Below are 19,352 nucleotides of genomic sequence, written 5' to 3' on the forward strand. Positions count from 1 at the left end.
TTATTATTATTATCATTACTCCTCAACCCAGCTTGACTGCTACAGTAAATCTCTCCCCCATCCGCTCCCTCCAACTCCGAGCCCCGACGGGGTTTTCCCCTCACCTCCTGAGACCGCACCCAACATCCCCTTACCCGGGCTGAAGAGACAGGTGCAGGAACGAGTTTTGTGGGTTTTATTTTTAATTTATTGAACGAGTTAAAATGATTCTCGTGTCGGGGGAGGGGACTGGAGCTAGCCTGAGGAGAGGACGTCCTGTCAGAGCGCCTGCCCCGCCGTCCGCCCGCCCCCAGCCCCCGCCCGGCCCCGTCCTGTGGACACACCGGTCCGGCGCCCAGCGCCGGCTGCAGAGATGGGGAAGGAAGGGGAAAGGAGGGAAGGAAAAAGGAGGGAAGGAAAGAGGAGGGAAGGGGAGGGGAGGGGATAGGCCGGCCCCCGCGCCGCTCAGTGTCCGACTCTCTGGTTGGGGTGGGGAGAGGGATGGAAAGGGTCGAACGACCTCTGGGCCCAGGTCCCCGCCAGGGCTCGGAGGTGGGGAAAGTGGCTGGGGGATGGGCGGGGGGCGGGGGGCGCGCGGGTCCCTGGGGGCCCCAAATCTGAATGTCAGGATTGGGGTGAGGCCACGAACGGTGAAGAACCTGTGAGGGAATTCAACCAAGTCCCCGAGAAACCCTCTCCCCCACCCCCTCGCTGAGCTCCCGCCTCCACTCCTCCCTGACCTCCCACCCTAATTCCAGCGGCCCTCAGGACCACGAGACCGAGGTTGGGGGCGGGGGAGGCCACAGAGCCCCTTCCCACGTCATTGGGACCCCAGGACGGACCCTCTGTGCGGTCCCCACCCAGGGATCCGGGGAAAAAACAGACGGAGAAACTGCAGGGAGAGAGACGGGGCGGAGAGAATACTGGGTGGGTGGGAGGCCGTTCCCCAGTTATGGGGTGGGACGCAGCGACACCCCCAACCCCCCAGCTCGGGAAACTTCGCGGATTGAGCCGGCCAGGCGCGATTAGACGTGTTATTAAAATAATAATAATAATAATAATTAATAATAACAATATCAATAATAATATCAACAGCAACAGGAGAGAGCCGCAGCCCCCGACTCCCTCTTAGTGCCCCTCGTTAACCCGCCTTTGCCCCCCTCAAGTACTTTCCCCGGGTCCCCCACTGTGGTACTCCAGGGGGGTCCGCAGGGGAATGCCACTCCTGGGGTGTTGGAGTTGCGGGGGGAAGGGGATGGGGGAGAGGACAGGCATCTGGCTGGGAGGGAGAAGGGCAGGAGGAGCAGCAGGAGGAGGAAGAGGAGGAGGAGAAGGAAGGGTAAGAGATGTCTAGAGAAAGAGGGAGAGAATGGGAGAGACGAGAGAGACAGAGAGAGGAAGAGAGAGGGAAAGAGAGAGAGGAAGAAAGAAAGAGGGGGGAAGAGAGAGAGGAAGAAAGAAAGGGGGGGAAAGAGAGAGAGGAAGAAAGAAAGAGGGGGAAGAGAGAGAGAGAAAGATGCCCGATTGCTCTCCAAGGTCCTGCTCGCTCCCTCCCTCCCTCCCTCGGAGCCTCCTTCCCCGTCTCCCCGGAAGCAGGAGGCGGGGCGGGGCGAGGGGGTACCCTGCGGGCCTCGGCCTGGTCGGTGCAAGTGGGCAGCCCCCCTCCCCCGCGGAGAGAGCCCCCTCCTCACTTCGGTCTCCCACTCAGGGCTGGCGTGACCCCGGACTCACAGACGCAGCCCCACCCGTCCATCTGTCCACCTGTCCATCCGTCCGTCCCCCAACCCTCACCCTGTGAAGTCTTCGCTCCTCATCCCCCCCCCGGCCCAGCCCCCCGGCCGGGGTCGGACAGTCCTCGCCCCCCCCCCGCCCCGGGGTCCCCCTCCCTGCCCCCTCAAGGCTTCTGACACTTGCCCTTGCGTTCGCGCCGCTGCAGTTTCCTTAGGCGCCGCGTCCACGCGTCCCGCCACGGGATGGCCAGGCTGTTCTTGCCGGCCGTCAGCCCCGGACGCTCCCCGGACGCCTCGGCCGCGCCCATCAGCAAGTAGCGGTGTCCCAGCTGGAGGCGCGGGCAGCGGCAGGCCAGGTCCTTCATGGGCACCCACAGCCCGCTGTCCCCTCGCCGGACCCGCTCGTCCCGGCTCTTGTAAACCGTCAGCACCGACACCGTGAACCGAGCCCAGCTGCCCGCCGCCTCCAGGGCCAGCACGTTCACCTGGACCACTGCGGGGAAGGGGCGCTCAGCAAGGGGGTCCCGGGAGGGAGGAAGGAGGTCCCAGGGGGCGGAGGACGGTCCTGGGGAGGAGAGGGGGCCCCGGATTCCCGACCCCTGGAGCGCGGGATAGTGTTGGGATGAAGCTGGAGGCGGGGCGGGGGTCCGGGCCGCGAGGGAAGAGGGCAAAGGTCGCCGAGGGGGCAGGGAGCCGCGTTAGGTACCGTAGTCTTTTTTGCAGTATTTCTTCAGATTAATCTTGTAGTTCCCTTTGGCCGGTTTGCAGTAGGACTCACAGTCTGCAAGAGATGGAACGCGGACAGCGTTGGGCCGACTCATTCGTTCATTCATTCGATCACTCATTCAGTGGTATTTTTTGAGCGCTTACTGTGTGCAGAGCAGTGTACTAAACACTTGGGAGGGTATACTACAACAATAAACAGACACAGTCCCTGCCCACAGCGAGCTTACAGTCTAGAGGGGGAGACAGACATTACTATAAATAAATAAAATAACAGATGTATACATCAGTGCTGGGGAGCTGGGAGGGGAGATGAACAAAGGGAGAAGCAGCGTGGCCTAAAGGATAGTTCACGGGCCCGGGAATCAGAAAGTCATGGGTTCTAATCCTGACTGCCACTTGTCTGCTCTGTGACCTTGGGTAAGGCACTTCACTTCTCTGTGCCTCAGTTACCTCATCTGTAAAGTGGGGGTTGAGACCGTGAGCCCATGTGGGTCAAGGGCTGTGTCCAATCTGAGTTGCTCGTATCCACCCCAGCACTTAGTACAGTGCTTGGCACATGGTATTTGTTAAGTGCCTACTATGCGCAAAGCACTGTTCTAAGCGCTGGGGTCGATACAAGGTAATCAGGTCGTTCCACGTGGGGTTCACAGTCTTAATCCCCATTTTACAGATGAGGTAACTGAGGCACAGAGAAGTTGAGTGACTTGCTCAAAGTCACACAGCAGACTAGCGGCAGAGCTGGGATTAGAACCCTTGACTCCTGACTCCCAGGCCCGGGCTCTATCCATCACGCCATGCGGCTACAGTGCTCCGCACGCAGTAAGTGCTCAATAAATACGATCGATGGATTGATTGATGGGAGAAATGGGGGAGAAACGCAGTTCGTCGTTCTCCTGAGACTTCTCCCCCATCCGAACCCACGACCCTCTTTCTGGTCCCGGGGTCTGCCATGTCCCCCTTCCGCCCCCCACCCTTCACGACCATGTGACACTCCCCACCCCCCACCCCTGACTCAGCGGGCCCTGGCAGGCTCCCCAACCTCCCCGTCCCCCGGGCCACCCCCCAGGCCTCCCCCCAACAGGCAGCCCCCCGTTCGACCGTCCCGAGCCCCCTCCCCGCTCTGCCTCCCGCGGCCCTCGGACCCACCGGCCGGCTCCTCGGTGCTGGTCACTGCGGCCGTGGGGCTGGTGGCCGGAATCTCTGGGGAGGCGGGGAGGGGAGGAAATGCCTAAGGATGGGAAGGTCCGGCCTCCCGCCCTCTTCCCACCCCCGCCGGCCCCTTCAGGCCCTCCCCCACCACGCCGCGGGGATGACCTGTCCTTCCCGGGCAGGCTGCGAGGGGCTCGGGAAACAAGCCCAGATACTGAAGCCACGGGGCCTTCAAGTCATTGCGTCCTTGGGGGAGCCGGGGCGGGGGAGGGGTTGCGGCGGGAAGGCCGGGGGGTGTGAGCAGGGGGCGGGGAGAGCACTCCAGGACCCAGAGCGGGGGTGGAGGGGCATGGGGAGCGGGGCGCTCAAGCAGAAGAAGCGTGCAGGGGGGAGCGGGGCCGGATACGGATGGAAGTCGGGAGGCGGGGGGCATTCTCTGATGTTGCTGGGGCGGGGGTCACTCTGCTGCAGGGGGCAGAGTCACTCACGCAAGGGGGCAGGGGGAGCGGGGCCGGGGGGACTGATTGATGCTGCAGGGTGAGAGGGGCGGGGGTCACTCTGCTGCAGGGGGCAGGGTCACTCACTGATGCAAGAGGGAAGAGGGGATCGGGGGCGGGGGGACTCTGATGCTGCAGGTGAGGGGGCGGGGGTCACTCTACTGCAGGGGGCAGGGTGAGGGGTCGGGGGTCACTGATGCAGGGGGCGGGGGTCACTCTCCTGCAGGGGTCAGGGTCACTCACTGATGCAGGGGGCCACCGGAGAGCGGCTCTGCTGGAAGCCCTTGGCGCAGCGGTTGCAGGTCAGGCCGGTGACCCCGTCCTTGCACGGACACTGCCCGGTCGTCTGGTTGCAGGTCTTGCCGGCGGCTCCGACAGGATGGCAGTCGCAGGCTGCGGAGAACGGGGAGGGACGGGGCGGGAGGGAAACTTTCCAAGGGTGCTGGGGCGGGGGGCGCGTCCCGGGGTGGGCGTTTGGAGCCCGAGGCCAGAAGCGACGCTGCAGTGGTCACCGCGGCCCGGCGGTGTGGGTGCGGTGGGGGGGTCCTGAGAGGGCCTGGAGGGTCGTGGGGGTCCCGGATGGGGGGGCGACGGCGGCAGCTCACCCTTGCAGGCCCGGCGATCGCTGACGGGGCGGGCTCGGTCGCGATAGTAGCCCTCGCGGCAGTAGTGACAGTGGCGTCCGGCGGTGTTGTGGCGGCAGTTGAGGCAGACGCCCCCGCTGCGGCGACCGGACAGTTTGTACAGCTCCATGTTGAAGCGGCAGCGGCGGGCGTGGAGGTTGCAGGAGCAGGCTGCGGGCAGACACGGGGGGGGTGGGGGCGGGTCATCGGGCTCGGGTGGGGGGGCACATAGAGCCACACGTCATGTGTTCTAACCCCGGCTCTGCCACTTGTTCTCTGTGTGGCCTTGGGCAAGTCACTTCACTTCTCTGGGCCTCGGTTCTCTCATCTGTAAAATGGGGATTAAGACTGGGTGCCCCAGTGGGGGACAGGGACCGTCTCCAACCTGATTTGCTCGTATCCAACCCAGTGCTTAGTATAGTGCCTGGAACATAGTAAGCATTTAACGAATACCACAGTTGTATTATTATTATTATTATTATTAGAGGAGTTACAGGCTGGGGGCAAAAGTTGGGGGGACATGGGTTGAGGTAGAGAAAAGGGGGTAATGGGCTGGGGGAGGCCACAATGTGGAGGGGGTCACAGTCTGGAGCAGTGGGCAGAGAGGGGGTCAGGGCAGAGGGGGTGACAGGCTGAGGCGGTGGGAAGAGCATAATCACAGGTCGGGGGAAGGGGGGACTACAGGCTGGGGGACAGATGAGGGTCACAGGTGGGAGGGTGGGGGGGACACATTTGGGGGGCAGAAGGAGTCTCATCCTGGGGCAGTGGGCAGTGGGGTCACAGGTGGGGGGTAGAGGCGGTCACAGCCTGGGCAGTGGGCTGGGAGGACACAGGAGGGGGTCAGAGGGGATGGCAGTCTGGGGCAGTGGACAGACAGGAGGTTACAGGTTGGAGGCAGAGGGGTAATAGATTGGGGGACAGAAGGGGGTCAAGCACTTAGTACAATGCTCTGCATACAGTAAGCGCTCAATAAATAAGTGAGCAGAGAGGGGGTCACAGGTGGAGGACAGAGGGGATCATAGGCTTTGGGGAAAGAGGGGGTCACAGACTGGGAGGCAGAGGGTGTCACAGAGACCGTAGTAGGAGCAGGTGTACACACCTGCTGACTTCATTTCCCTTTCACCCACTCTTTTTGACCCCCTTCAATCAAATTTTTGACCCTTCACTCCATCTAGACTGCCCTCTCAGAGGTCTCTGATGACCTCTTGATAACCAAGGCCAAGGGGTTCCCTCGCAAACATACCTATCAGGTCATGACCTATTTATTTTGTTAATGAAATGTACATCGCCTCGATTCTATTTAGTTCCCATTGTTTTTACGAGATGTTCTTCCCCTCAACTCTCTTTATCGCCATCGTTCTCATCTGCCCGTCTCCCCCGATTAGACTGTAAGCCCGTCAAACGGCAGGGACTGTCTCTATCTGTTGCCGACTTGTTCATCCCAAGCGCTTAGTACAGTGCTCTGCACATAGTAAGCGCTCAATAAATACTATTGAATGAATGACCTCTCACCGCAGCGGCACTCCTGCAATTCCTCTTCCCTACAGGACCTCTCTCCTTGTGGGATGCCCCGGCCCCCATCAGCACCTCCAACTCAGCTTATCTAAAACTAAACTCAGCTTGCCTCCGAATCTTCTCCTGCTCCCAACTTCCCATCTCCGCTGATGACATCACCATCCTCCCTGTCCCAGAACCCCTCAACCTCAGTGTCATCCTTGACGCCTGATTCTCAGTCGTATTTACAGGGCACTAATGTGTGCAGAGCACTGTTCTAAGAACTTGGGTGAGATTGGGCAGTTAGTTCAAGGAGCTACAGTCGAGAGAAAAAGGCACCCACAAATTACTGACAGGAAGAAGGAATGGAGTATGAAAATATATATATCTATAATAATTATGGTATTTGTTAAACGCTTACTATGTGCCAAGCACTGTTCTAAATGCTGGGATAGGTATGAGATTATCAGTTTGGACATAGTCCCTGTCCCACATGGGGCTCAGCCTTTACCCATTCTATAGATGAGGTTATTGAGGCACAGAGAAATTAAGTGACTTGCCCAAGGTCACCCAGCAGACATGTGGCAGAGTCAGGATTAGAACCCAGGTCCTCTGACTCCCAGACCTGAGCTCTTTCCACTAGGCCATGGTGCTTTCCCAGGGGACAGTTACATATATAACTGGTAGGAAGGTGTGAGGACCCAACATGACCACCAACTTGATGATACTGTCCTCTCCCAAGCACCTAGTATGGTGTAATTTTATTTATTTATATTAATGTCTGTCTCACCCTCTAGACTGAAAGCTTGGTGTGAGCTGGGAATGTGTCTGTTGTATTGTTATATTGAACTTAGTACAGTGCTCTGCACACAGTAAGTGCTCAATAAATATGACTGATTGACTGCTCTGCACACAATAAGCACTCAATAAATACCATCGTTTGATTGATTGTTGGTGCATAAGTGGCAGTCTAGGGGGAGGCATCCCTGGGGCACATGGGGTGAGGAGATGAGCGATTGATGGGACAGGCCTCTCTGGAAGGAGATCTGAGTTTGGAAGGATTTTGAAGAGCAGTGGTTTGTCAGGGGTGAAGTGGGAGGGAGTTCTTTGCAGAAGGGAGTGAGCCAGAGGTGGACAGTGAGCAAGATGAAAGCAAGGCACCGTGAGTAGGTTGGCATGAGAGGAATGAAGCGTGTGAGCTGGGGTGGAGTGGGAAAGGAGTGAGGATAAGTAGGGGAGAGTGAGCTGATGGAGGAGCCTTAGAGTGGACATTGAGAGTTTCTGGTTGATGTGAAGAGGAATGGGTCACCACTCAAGGATCTGGGGGAGATGGGAGAAGAATGATATCTTAGCAAAAACAACTGGGCACAGAGCAAAGTACAGACTGGAGAGGGGAGAGTCTGGAGGCAGGGAGGTCTGCAAGGAAGCTAATATGGTCGTTACATTGCAACTGCTGCCCAATCCTGCCTGTTCCTCCTACACAACATTTCCAGATCTGCCCCTTCCTCCCCACCCAACCTGCTCCCCCGGGTGCACTGCCTCCCTGTCCCCCACCCCGGGACAGGTTCTGACCTTGTCACAGCCAGACTCCAGTCCCCCCTACCTCTTGCTCAGGCTGGTCCCCGGAGTGCTCCATCTCTCCCTCCCCAGACCAGACAGGCCCCAGCTCTCCTCACCTTCAAATCCCACCTCCTCCAACAAGTCTTTCCTACTTAACATCCAAGACCTCAGGTGACAGTCGACCCCTCAGCCATCTCTAGCACTTACATTTTTACTTATTTTATACCCTCCCTCAGCACTTCCATACATATGTATGGTTGATGGCATGGGCTAGTTATTCTAATTACCGTATTTGTAAATATTCTGTTGCCTACCTTTCCTGTTGGAGGGGAAGCTCTTTGTGGGCAGGGAACAAGTCATGTGCTTCTGATATATTTCCCCAAGTTTCCAGTAACAATAATAATAATTAATAATAATAATAGTAGTATCTGCTAAATGCTTACTATGTGCCAGGTACTGTACTAAGCGCTGGGGTGGATACAAGCAAATCAGGTTGGAGACAATCCCTGTTCCACACGGGGCTCTCAGTCTCAATCCCCATTTTACAGATGAGATAACTGAGGCACAGAGAAGTGAAGTCACTTGCCCAAGTTCACACAGCAGACAAATGGTGGAGTCAGGATTAATAATAATAATAATAATGTTGGTATTTGTTAAGCGCTTACTATGTGCAGAGCACTGTTCTAAGCGCTGGGGTAAACACAGGGGAAGCAGGTTGTCCCACGTGGGGCTCACAGTCTTCATCCCCATTTTACAGATGAGGGAACTGAGGCACAGAGAAGTTAAGTGACTTGCCCACAGTCACACAGCTGACAAGTGGCAGAGCTGGGATTCAAACTCATGAGCCCTGACTCCAAAGCCCATGCTCTTTCCACTGCGCCACGCTGCTTCTCAATTAAACTCACAACCTCAGGATTCCCAGGCCCCTGCTCTATCCACTAAGCCATGCTGCTTCTCGCAGCAGTACAGAGCACTGTGCCCAGGAGGTGTTCAGTACACTGCTGCTGCTACTACTACTGAAGATCCAGGGAAGTGGTGCGGTGGGGGAGCGAGGGTCATAAACTAGAGAAACAGAGAGGAAGGGCTACAGACTCGGAAGGAGTCTCAGGATGGCTGGGGTGGGCAAGGAGGAGAAAGAGGAAGAGGAGGAGGAGGAAAAGTAGGGGGAGAAGAAAGAGGAGGAGGATTCAAGGCTGGGAAAGCAGGATGTAGTGGCAGCCTGAGAGCTAGGGAGAGGAGCTGCAGATGGGACGGAAGATGGAGGGGGTGGAGATGGAAGTGAATGGGGAATAAGCATTAGGATTGGCCAGAATAAGGGGGGGGCAGGGGTGTAGAGGGGAAGAGGTGGAGGTCAAAGTAGAAGAAGAGGGTGCCCAGGCTACCCGGGCCACTAGGGATCCTCAGCGGTAAGCAAAGGGACCCGAAAATCTGAAGCTGTCTTCATCGCTCACAGCTTCTCCTGACACCCCACCTCCTCCAACAAGCCTGAAGCAAAGGGACCCGAAAATCTGAAGCCGTCTCCATCGCTCACAGCTTCTCCTGACACCCCACCTCCCCCAACAATCCTACCCCAATCCGACGGCTGCCTCTACCACTTATGGCTTCATTTATTTATGCCCAGTCCTCAGCACTTGGGCATATATGGCTATGGATTGAACATTCCATTTCTGTATTCTGATTTTCACGGCTTGTAAATATTTTTACGGCTGTCTCCCCTTTTAGAGCGCAAGCTCCTCGCAGGCAGCTTTGTCTCTGGCATGCTTTCCCCAACGCTTAGTGCGGTGCGAGGCACGGTGCAGCTGGAGCCTGGTGCACAGAGGCACTGCTAGTATGCAGAGGGACAGTTTGCATCATGGGATTACGACGCCAGGGAGACACTGATGCCAGAGGAATGGCAAAGTTGTGGGGGGAGGTGCTGCAGGGCTACTGATGCCAAAAGGGCAGTGGGAGGGTCTGGGGGGACAACACCAACATTGCAGGAGCATCACCGCCAGAAAGACCACCAACCCCAGATAGACACCGACCCAGGAGGGCGCGGGGGTGGGGCTGGGCACTGGGGGGATGCGAACACTGCAGAGTTTTCTGCACATTCGCCCTCTCCCCTAAAGAGAGTGAGGACTCACTTCCTCCAACAGGTCAGAATCACTGGTCAGAGCGCTCCTGCTGCAGCTGATGAGCGTGGGCCCTGCCCCCTCTCCAGCCTCCCTCACCCCCGCTGCCACCCCATCCCCTCTCAAGGGACCTCTCTGCCAGCTTCCCTGGGCTCACTGGCCCTCTGGGCCCAGTTCCTCCGTATTCCAGGCCGTCATCCTCTCCCCCAAGGCTCCCTGGCCCCCTAACCAGGCCCTGGGGGACCTCACCTTCCCTCCCAGGCCCCCCTCCAGGTCATCATCATCATCATCCCCTCCCCCACCAGGACCCTCTCTGGGCAGAGCTCACTATCCAGGCACTCGTGGACTGGCCCCAGGCTGGGCCCCACTCCTCATGCCAGGCCATCATCCCCTTCCCTCCAGCCTCCCGGCCCCCCACCTAGATACTCTTGGGCCTCACCTCCGCTCACCTCCGTCCTCAGACCGAGCCATCATCCCCTTCCCCAGCCCTGCTCCGCCCTTGTCACCCCCCACCCCGCGGCCCTCGGCCGTCGCCCCCCTACCCAGGCACTCGTGGGCCTCCCGGGCTGTGGCGCGCTGCCAGGGCCGGTCGTGGTGGAAGGGCTTGCAGCGCTCGCAGTCGGGGCCCTCAGTGCCGTGCTTGCAGTCGCATACCAGCCGGCCCTCGCGGTCCCTCACGCAGCGGGCCGCGTGCCCGTTGCATTTGCAGCGTCCGCCCACCTGGAACTCGCCCACGGCGTAGGCGTAGGGGGCCACCGTGGCCCCTTCCTCGCCCACGGGGCCGGTCTCAGAACCCCCGCCGCCTCCGCCCCCTGCCCGGGACCCCAGGTGGGGCCGCGTGAAGACCACCCGGATGTCCGTGGCCGTGACCCAGTCCTGCAGCACTGGGCTGGCGTCCAGGTCCTGGGCGCTAGGACGGCCATCTTGCGTGCTGAAGGCGATGAGCCCGCCAGTCAGTGGGTACAGGTCCGTGTGGCCGTCCGAGCACAGGGCCTCCTGCTCGTCCTGTCGGCTGACTGCCGCGCGGCTGGGCCGACCATAGACCCGCCGGCACTGGGAGGAATAGTACTGCAGTGGCGTCCAGCTGTGCCCGTGGTCCATGGACTTGAGGATAGCGGCCGACTCGGGCCGTGGCGAGCAGAACTGCAGGCTCACATAGACCACCTCGAAGGCCTTGCCCAGGGGCAGGGTCAGCGTGACGTTCAGCGGGGCCCGGGTCAGTGTCTCTGAGCGCCAGCAGGTCAAGTTGGCGGCCGTGTTCAGGTCAGTCAGGTAGGCGGGGGGGTGGGCCCGCCGCGGGTCAGCTGCATCGCAGAGCCGGGTGGCCGGACGGCCGCAGGTGCTGGACGCCTGCACCTCCCGCCCGAAGGCCGCATTCACAAACTCGGGGATGCAGCGGCGGGGGGCCCCCGTGTCATCATAGCAGGGGTCTGGGGGGGCCTGCTGTCCGGCAAAGGGGCCCAGGGGCTGGGCCGGGGCCGGGGGCCAGGTGGCCCAGAGAGGCAGCAGCAGCAGCAGCCACAGCGAGGGGTGGCCCGCCATGGCCATGGCCCCGAGGAGGCCGGTCACCTGGGAACAGAGCAGAGGAGAGGTCAGGGAGAGGTCATCTCAGGGCAGGGGGTTGGGGTGGCAACCCAGCAGGAGAGCCCAGTAGTCATCGGGGAGGTCAGACCCCAGGATCGGGGCAGGGGCGTGGTGTTCTTACAAAGGCACCCCCCCCCCCAATAGTCAGTCAGCCCCTGCGACTCTGGACCACCTCCCCTTGCCCCATGGCTCCCCTCAGCGAGCCCCTTCAGATAGGCTGGTCTGGATTCCGCAGAGAAGCTGAGGCCCTCAGGTCTGGGCTTCCTTCTCCTCTCCCTCTGCCTCAGCCCCTGGCCCTACCCTGGCAGGGGCTGCCCCTCAGGGTCACAGTCAGGGGAACCACAGCTAGAGAGATAGTAGGGGAGGTGGGGGGAGGGAAGCAGTTGTTGCCTAGTGGAAAAAGGATGCCCAGGTTCTAGTCCCAGTTCTGTCCTGATGTCAAAAGAGAAGCTGCATGGCCTAATGGAAAAAGTATAGGCCTGGGAGTTAGAGGATCTGGGCTCTAATTCCAGCTCCACCACTCATCTGCTGTGTGACCTTGAGCAAGTCACTTCAATTCTCTGTGCCTCAGTTACCTCTTCTGTAAAATGGGGATTAAGACTGAGAACTCCATGTGGTACAGAGATTGTGTCCAACATGATTAGCTTCTATCTACCCCAGTGCTTAGTGCAGTGCCTGGTGCATGGTAAGCACTTGACAAGAGTTATTTAAAAAAAAGAATGAGAAAGTCTCTGGGCCTCAGTTTCCCTATCTGTAAAAATGAGGATTCAATCATTCAATACCTGGTCTCCCTCCCCTTTAGACTGTGAGCACTATGTAGTACAGAGATTCTGTTTGACCTGATTACACTGTATCTGCCCCAGTGTTTGCACAGTGCTGGGCACATAGTAAGTTCTTAATAAATACTACAGTGGTCATTTCCATGCTCTGGAGGTAAAAGTAGGAAAAGAGACCTCCCCACCACAGACTCACTCACACACACACACACACACACACCTGAGCCCCTTCCACCAAGGTCAGCAGAGTGGAGGCACGGCTTGGGGAGGGGGAAAGGGAGGGGTCTCGGTCTGGGGGCCAAATGGCGGAGGGGTCTCGGGAGTATGGGGGCTTTCCTGTCCAAGTCTTCTCTTCCCCCTCACCCTTTCTAGTCCAGGCCTGCCACTGGCACCCAAGGGATCGAGGTGGAGCGGGGCAGAGCCAGGGCTAGGCTGGGCAGGCCCTACTCCCTGCCCTGCCCTGTCCCCGGACCAGGGCTCTCCAACCCTGGCCCTCTCCAGCCCGGCCCACCCTTTGCCCCTCCGGCCCTGAGCTCTGCCCCCTCCGCTCTCTGCCCATATGCCCTCCACCTCCCTGCCCGGCTGTCCCGGCCGGTCCTTCCCCTCCCCTCCCCTCTCCTCCGGCCCGCCCCGCCCCGCCCCGCCCGCGGGAATCGGAAACAAGCAGCAAACCCAGCGGCGTGAGGCTGCAGCCTGAGCCGTGAAAGGATTTAAACAGGAAATAAAACGGAGAGAGGAGGGCGGGGGGGGGAGAGAGAAAAAAATCGGGGAGACACCCACCCCGAGAGAAAGGGAGAGAGCGGCCAAGACTCGGGGACGGAGCGAGAGACTCGGGAGACTTTGGGAGGGAGAAGAGGCCGGGGGTTGGGGGCTGCAGGCTGGGGGCTGCAAGCTGAGACTGACTGGGAGGCTGGAGGCTGGAGGCTGAGTCTGGGGGCTGGGGACTGGGGACCGGAGGCTGGGGGAGGGACTTAGGTCTGGGGGCTGGAGGCTGGGGCTGGGGCTTGGGTCGGGGGGGCTGGGGCAGCTGTGGAGCAAATGAAAAGTTTTTCCTTCTCGGCAGAGCGTCCGGGCCCTCTGACAGGAGCGGCCAGTGCGCCTCCCCCCGCCCCCCGCCCCCAGCCCCGCCGGGCCCCGGGGGCCGGTTGGGGGGTCTCACCGGGCTGGATGGAGCGAGGACGGTCCTGCCTCCCGGGGCCGGCGAAGGGGAGGCGGCGCGGGACCCCCCGGGCCGGGACACCCCCCCGGGCTTCCCGCAGACCGACGGCGGTGGCCCCGGCCCCACCCGTTTCCGAGGACCCGGGAGGGGGCGGCGGCTCCGGGGGCTGCGGGGGCTCCGGGGGCTGCGGCTCCGGCTCCGGCTTCTCCGAGCTGCCCCAGCCCAGCTGCGGGGCGGGACGGACGGACGGACGGAGGGAGGAGGAGGAGGAGGAGGAGGAGGAGGAGGAGGGAGGAGCGCAGTGTGTGTGTGTGTGGTGGTGGTGTGGGGGGGCGCCGGGGGCTGGGGGAGCCCGGCCTGGCTGGGCGGCGCTGGGGAGGAGGGAGCAGGACTGGGGAGGAGGAGGAGGAAGAGTGGGGGGAGAGTGGGAGGAGGAGGAAAGGTTGGGGGGGAGTGAGGGGAGGAGGGGGGGGAATGAGGAGGAGGAGGAGGAAGAAGGGGAGGGGACCGGGCAAGGGCCGGGCGTTGGCGGCTGCTGCTGCCGGCGAAGCAGGGAAACGGGGCTGCGAGAGGGGAAGCCGCCCGGCTCCCCGAGGAAATCAGAAGCAGATTTCAGACATTTAATCACAGGCGCGGGGGGCTGGGGGGGGGCGCGGGGGAGGGGGGCCGCCTCGCCCTCCCCTCCCCTCTCTCCTCCCCGTCCCGCTCCCGCCCCGTCCCGCTCCCGCCCAGGACCTCCCTGCTTGTCTGCTTGGCGGGGGCTCAGCCCCAGCCCCCAGCGCCCAGCGCCCAGCCCCCAGGCCCCAGCCCCATCGGGGAGGGGGGACCCGCCGGGGGGAGAGGGAGGAAACCGGGGGCTGAGATGTGTCACCGAGAAAACAGCTCCTTCCCTCCCTCCCTCCCGCGGGGGCTGCGGGCCGGGCCGGGGGGCGGGGGTCTGCGGGCGGGGGGCCAGGAATGCGGAGCGGAGAGGCCGGGCGGCCCGGTGGGCGGGGGCGCACGGAAGGACTGGCGGGGACCGAGGCAGGTGTGCGGCCCCGGGAGGGAGAAAATGCAGCTGTTTGGATGTGGGGGGCGGGGAGGGGGAGGGGGCGGGGGAGGGGGAAACCCACCCAGCCGGGCACTCGGACATCGAGAGGCAAACCCCGCGGCCGGGGGGGTCCCGGGGCACGGTGGACCCCTCAGCTGGGCCGCCTCCGGGATGGACCCTCCAAGGCTCCGGGCGCGGGGGGGGGGGGCCCGTGGGACAACCTGACACCCTCCCCTCTGACCCGGCCCGCCCCCGGGGAGGAGGGGTCCACACCAGCGTTCGTGGGGAAATCGGTTCCGCCCAAGACCCCCGGACCCCCGCCACCACACACGCGCCCTCAGACAAAAATGAACCTTCCGCCCTGACCACCTCAACGGCCCACGAGAGAGAGACCGGTGGAAGCGAGTTCCCCAGGGGCAGGGATATCCTGACCTCTAGCCTGCCGGGTGTCGGGAGTGGAGAGGTGGTGAAAGCAAGAGGATCGCAGGGTCAGGGGGTCAGGGTCTCCGGGGTCAGGGGGTCTTGGGGAAGGGTCTCAAGGGCTGGGGGTCTCAGCTGTAGCCAGCAGGTGGCAGCCCCTGGATGGTCTGTCCGGACCCAGAGTCCAGACTTGGGTGGGCCCGAGGGGAGAGGCGGGAGGGGACCTACAGAGATCGGGTCCCGGGTTCAATTTATGACAGTCGGTGGGCGGGGAAATGGGCGGGGGCACAACTGTCAGATGGGCAGATGGGCCTGGGCCAGTCTGGAAAGCAATGAGACTGGATCAGGGGGAGTGAGGGTGGGGGGTGGGGCGACAGGAATAGGGGCAGACTAGGTGTGCTGGGTCTGGCACCGTGTCTGGGAGCGAACTGGAGGGAGAGTAGGCCAGGCTAGGGGACTCGGGTAACAATAAAAACCTGTGTGACTGGGCAAGTCACTTAACTTCTCTGTGCCTCAGTTCCCTCATCTGTAAAATGGGGATTAAGATTGTGAGCCCCATGTGGGACAACCTGATTCCCCTGTGTCTACCCCAGCGCTTAGAACAGTGCTCTGCACATAGTAAGCGCTTAACAAATACCAACATTTTTTTTTATAAAAAATAATAATGGCATTTGTTAAGCGTTTACTATGTGCCGAGCACTGTTCTAAGAGCTGGGGTTGATACAAGGTAATCAGGTTGTCCCACGGGTGGCTCACAGTCTTAATACCACAATTATTATTATTATTACTATTAACCCCCATTTTACAGATGTGGTAACTGAGGCACAGAGAAAAGTCAAGTGACTTACCCAAAGTCACTCAGCTGATCAGTGGCAGAGCGGGATTAGAACCCACGACCTCTAACTCCCAAGCCCGGGCTCCTCTCACTTCCCCCGAGCTCGCTGGGTGGCTCTCCTCTCCTCTGGTCTGGGAACTGTGCGTGGGAGGTTCCTGTCAGGTCAGAATCAGGGAGCTGAGCTCTGGGGATTCCTTGCCCTCCCCAGGGTTGATCCCAACGCCGCCACCCTCACATCCTTAATCAATCAATCGCATTTACTGAGCGTTTACTGTGTGCAAGGCAGCGTACTAAGCACTTGGAGTGTACAATATAAGAGTTAGTTGAAAAGTTCCCCTCTCACAATGAGTTTGAGGAGACAGGGGTGAAAGGAGTCAGGAAGTGGGGACACAGGTGCATCTGGCCATTACCTCCTCAGCCCCTCAACTGGGAGTGAGGCCAGGGCAGAGGGTGTAGGGTGCACAGAGATGGGACTGGAACGTGGCTTAGTGGAAAGACCACGGGGTTGGGAATCAGAGGACGTGGATTCTAATTTCCCCCTCTGCCACATGTCTGCTGTGTGATGTTATGCAAGCCACTTAACTTCTCTGTGCCTCAATTACCTCATCTGTAAAATGGGGATTAAGACTGTGAGCCCTACTTGGGACAATTTGATTATCTACCCCAGGGCTTAGAACGGTGCTTGGCACATAGTAAGCGCTTAACAAATACTATAATTATTAAGAGGGAGAGTCTGGGTGAGGGGTTAAAGAGAGGGGAGGAGGCCTGTCACAGGCTCAAAGTAAGAGCAGGGGACCATGAGGGGGAGTGGGGAGAGGCTTGCCCCATTACTGACGCGTGCGGCAGGTCAGAGGTCAGCCCTGCATCCACCCCGCCCCCGCCCAGCTCACCTGTCCACTTCCATTAGTCTATGTCTTTTTCACTGCGGGTCTCTGCATTCTCTTAGTAATAATAATAATTATGGTATTTTGTTATGTGCTTACTATGTGCCAAGCACTGTGCTAAGCGCTGGGGTAGATACAAGATAATCAGGTTGTCCCACGTGGGCTCACAGTCTTCACCCCCATTTTACAGATGAGCCAACTGAGGCACAGAGAATTTCCCCCGTTCACCCCCCCCCCAGCTAAGTCCCCTTTCCCTCTGCTCCTCCCCCTCTCCCTTCCCCTCCCCTCAGCACTGTGCTCATTTGTATATATATTTTTACTACCCTATTTATTTTGTTAATGAGGTGTCCCTCCCCTTGATTCTATTTATCATGATTATGTTGTCTTGTTTTTGTCCATCTGTCTCCCCCGAATAGCCTGTGAGCCCGTCATTGGTCAGGGATTTTCTCTCTCTTTTGCCGAATTGTCCATTCCAAGCGTTTAGTCCAGTACTCTGCACAAACTAAACGCTCAATAAATACTATTGAATGAATAAAATGGCTTGCCCAAGGTCACAGCGCAGACAAGTGATGGAGTCGGGATTAGAACTCACGTCTTGACTCCCAAGCCTGTGCACTTTCCACTGCGTCAGGGTCTCGGTCTGTTCGCTGATGATGTCTGGAAGCCTTTGAAAATATTGTCGATATTTGTTAAGCACTTACTATGTGCAGAGCACTGTTCTAAGCGCTGGGGGAGATCCAGGGTCATCAGGTTGCCCCACGTGAGGCTCACAGTTAATCCTCATTTTACAGATGAAGTAACTGAGGCCCAGAGAAGTGAAGTGACTAGCCCACAGTCACACAGCTGACAAGTGGCAGAGTCGGAATTCGAACCCATGACCTCTGATTCCAAAGCCCAGGCTCTTTCCACTGAGTCACGCTGCTTCTCCCAAAGACGTTGCCTGTTCCCCTGCCTTGCCCCCTTCCCCTTCCAGGACTGGGCAGCCCAGGACAGCCCCCCGAGGTGCCACTCGGGACCCTCTGCTGTGCCCTCCGCTCCGCCCAGCCCTTTCCCTCCCGCCTCACCCCGGCCGTGATCATGGTACACGGACTCCGCGCCCCCTCCGGTGGCCACCAGCGGTACTGCAGGGACCCTCCGTCAGCGGAAAAACTCCCCCCGTACATTCATTCATTCAATCGTATTTATTAATAATAATGTTGGTATTTGTTAGCGCTTACTATGTGCCAAGCACTGTTCTAAGCGCTGGGGTAGACACAGGGGAATCAGGATGTCCCACGTGGGGCTCCCAGTCTTAATCCCCATTTTACAGATGAGGTCATTGAGGCACCGAGACGTGAAGTGACCTGCCCACAGTCACACAGCTGACAAGTGGCAGAGCTGGGATTCGAACTCATGACCTCTGACTCCAAAGCCCGTGCTCTTTCCACTGAGCCACGCTGCTTCTCTATTTATTGAGTGCCTACTATGTGCAGAGGACTGGACTAAGCGCTTGGAATGGACAATTCGGCAACAGATAGAAACAATCCCTGCCCAACAACGGGCTCACAGTCTACACCGGGGAGACAGACAACAAAACAGAACAAAACAAAACAAGTAGTCTGGCGTCAATATCCTCAAGATAAATAGAATCATAGATATAGTGACACCATTAACAAAATAGAGTAATAAATAATATACACAAATAATAATAATGATGGTATTCGTTAAGCACTTACTCTGTGCAAAGCACTGTTCTAGGCACTGGGGGCCTACAAAGTGATCAGGCTGTCCCAAAATGGGGATGAAGACTGTGAGCCCACGTGGGACAACCTGATTCCCCTGTGTCTACCCCAGCGCTTAGAACAGTGCTCGGCACGTAGTAGGCGCTTAACAAATACCAACATTATTAATCCCCATTTTACAGATGAGGTAACTGAGGCCCAGAGAAGTTAAGTGACTCACATAGCTGACAAGTGGCGGAGCCGGGATTCGAAACCATGACCTCTGACTGCTGACCTCTGACTGCCAAGCCCGTGTTCTTTCCACTGAGCCACGCTGCTTCTCTCTATGCACATTCCTGTGAGGAGGGGAAGGGGGAAGAGCAGAGGGCGGGAGAAGGGGGAATGGGGAGGGGAGGAGGAGCAGAGGGAAAGGGAGAACTCAATCTGGGCTCAGTCAGTTAAACGCGGCCTTGGGAGAAGAGAGGGGAGAAGGAGGGAAAGAAACGGGGGAAAACAGTGTCTCTCAGGTCCTCGGGGAGACCGAAGGTCAGAACGGGGGAAGGGCAGCAGACGGAGCCGCTCACATTCGGGGGCTCGAGTGACTTTGTCTTCACCCACGCAGGACCTCCGTCCCTGCGACGAGCGGAAAAGCAAGCAGGAGTGAGGGCAGACTGAGCGCGGCTCGAGTCCGTCCGGGGCAGGGAGGGAAGCAAGATGGGCAGCGCCGGGAGGGGAACGGGTTCTCCGAAGGCAGAATAGCTGGAGGCCGAAGCAGCACCCGGCCCTGCCCACCCGCAGCCGGACGCCGAGCAAGGGGGACGCGGCCGGGGATCCCTCCCCGAGAGCCGACCTCCACCCCAGCCCCATGTGGGGAACGAGGATGAAGCAGCATGGCTTAGTGGAAAAAGCCCGGGATGGAGAGTCAGAGGTCGTGGGTTCTAATCCCGACTCGGCCACTTGTCTGCTGTGTGACTTTGGGCAAGTCACTTAACTTCTCTGTGCCTCGGTTCTCTCATCTGTAAAATGGGGATGAAGACTGTGAGCCCCACGTGGGACATCCTGATGACCTTGTATCTCCCCCAGAGCTTAGAACAG

The 19,352-nt window shown here is 59.3% G+C and overlaps 1 protein-coding gene across 1 annotated transcript; it reads right to left on the minus strand.

Moving 5' to 3' along the window:
- Window positions 1-1,863: 1,863 nt before the first annotated feature.
- On the minus strand, window positions 1,864-13,633 carry NTN3 (netrin 3). The gene is made up of 7 exons (XM_029049135.2): window positions 13,389-13,633; window positions 10,412-11,438; window positions 4,687-4,875; window positions 4,325-4,474; window positions 3,582-3,635; window positions 2,416-2,490; window positions 1,864-2,202 (listed from the first exon to the last, which is right to left on the minus strand). The coding sequence occupies exons 2-7, from the start codon at window positions 11,415-11,417 to the stop codon at window positions 1,874-1,876; spliced, it is 1,803 nt and encodes a 600-aa protein (XP_028904968.1). The 5' UTR covers window positions 11,418-11,438; window positions 13,389-13,633; the 3' UTR covers window positions 1,864-1,873.
- Window positions 13,634-19,352: the final 5,719 nt, after the last annotated feature.

Source organism: Ornithorhynchus anatinus, chromosome 2 (assembly GCF_004115215.2).
Source record: "Ornithorhynchus anatinus isolate Pmale09 chromosome 2, mOrnAna1.pri.v4, whole genome shotgun sequence".
NCBI lineage: Eukaryota > Metazoa > Chordata > Mammalia > Monotremata > Ornithorhynchidae > Ornithorhynchus > Ornithorhynchus anatinus.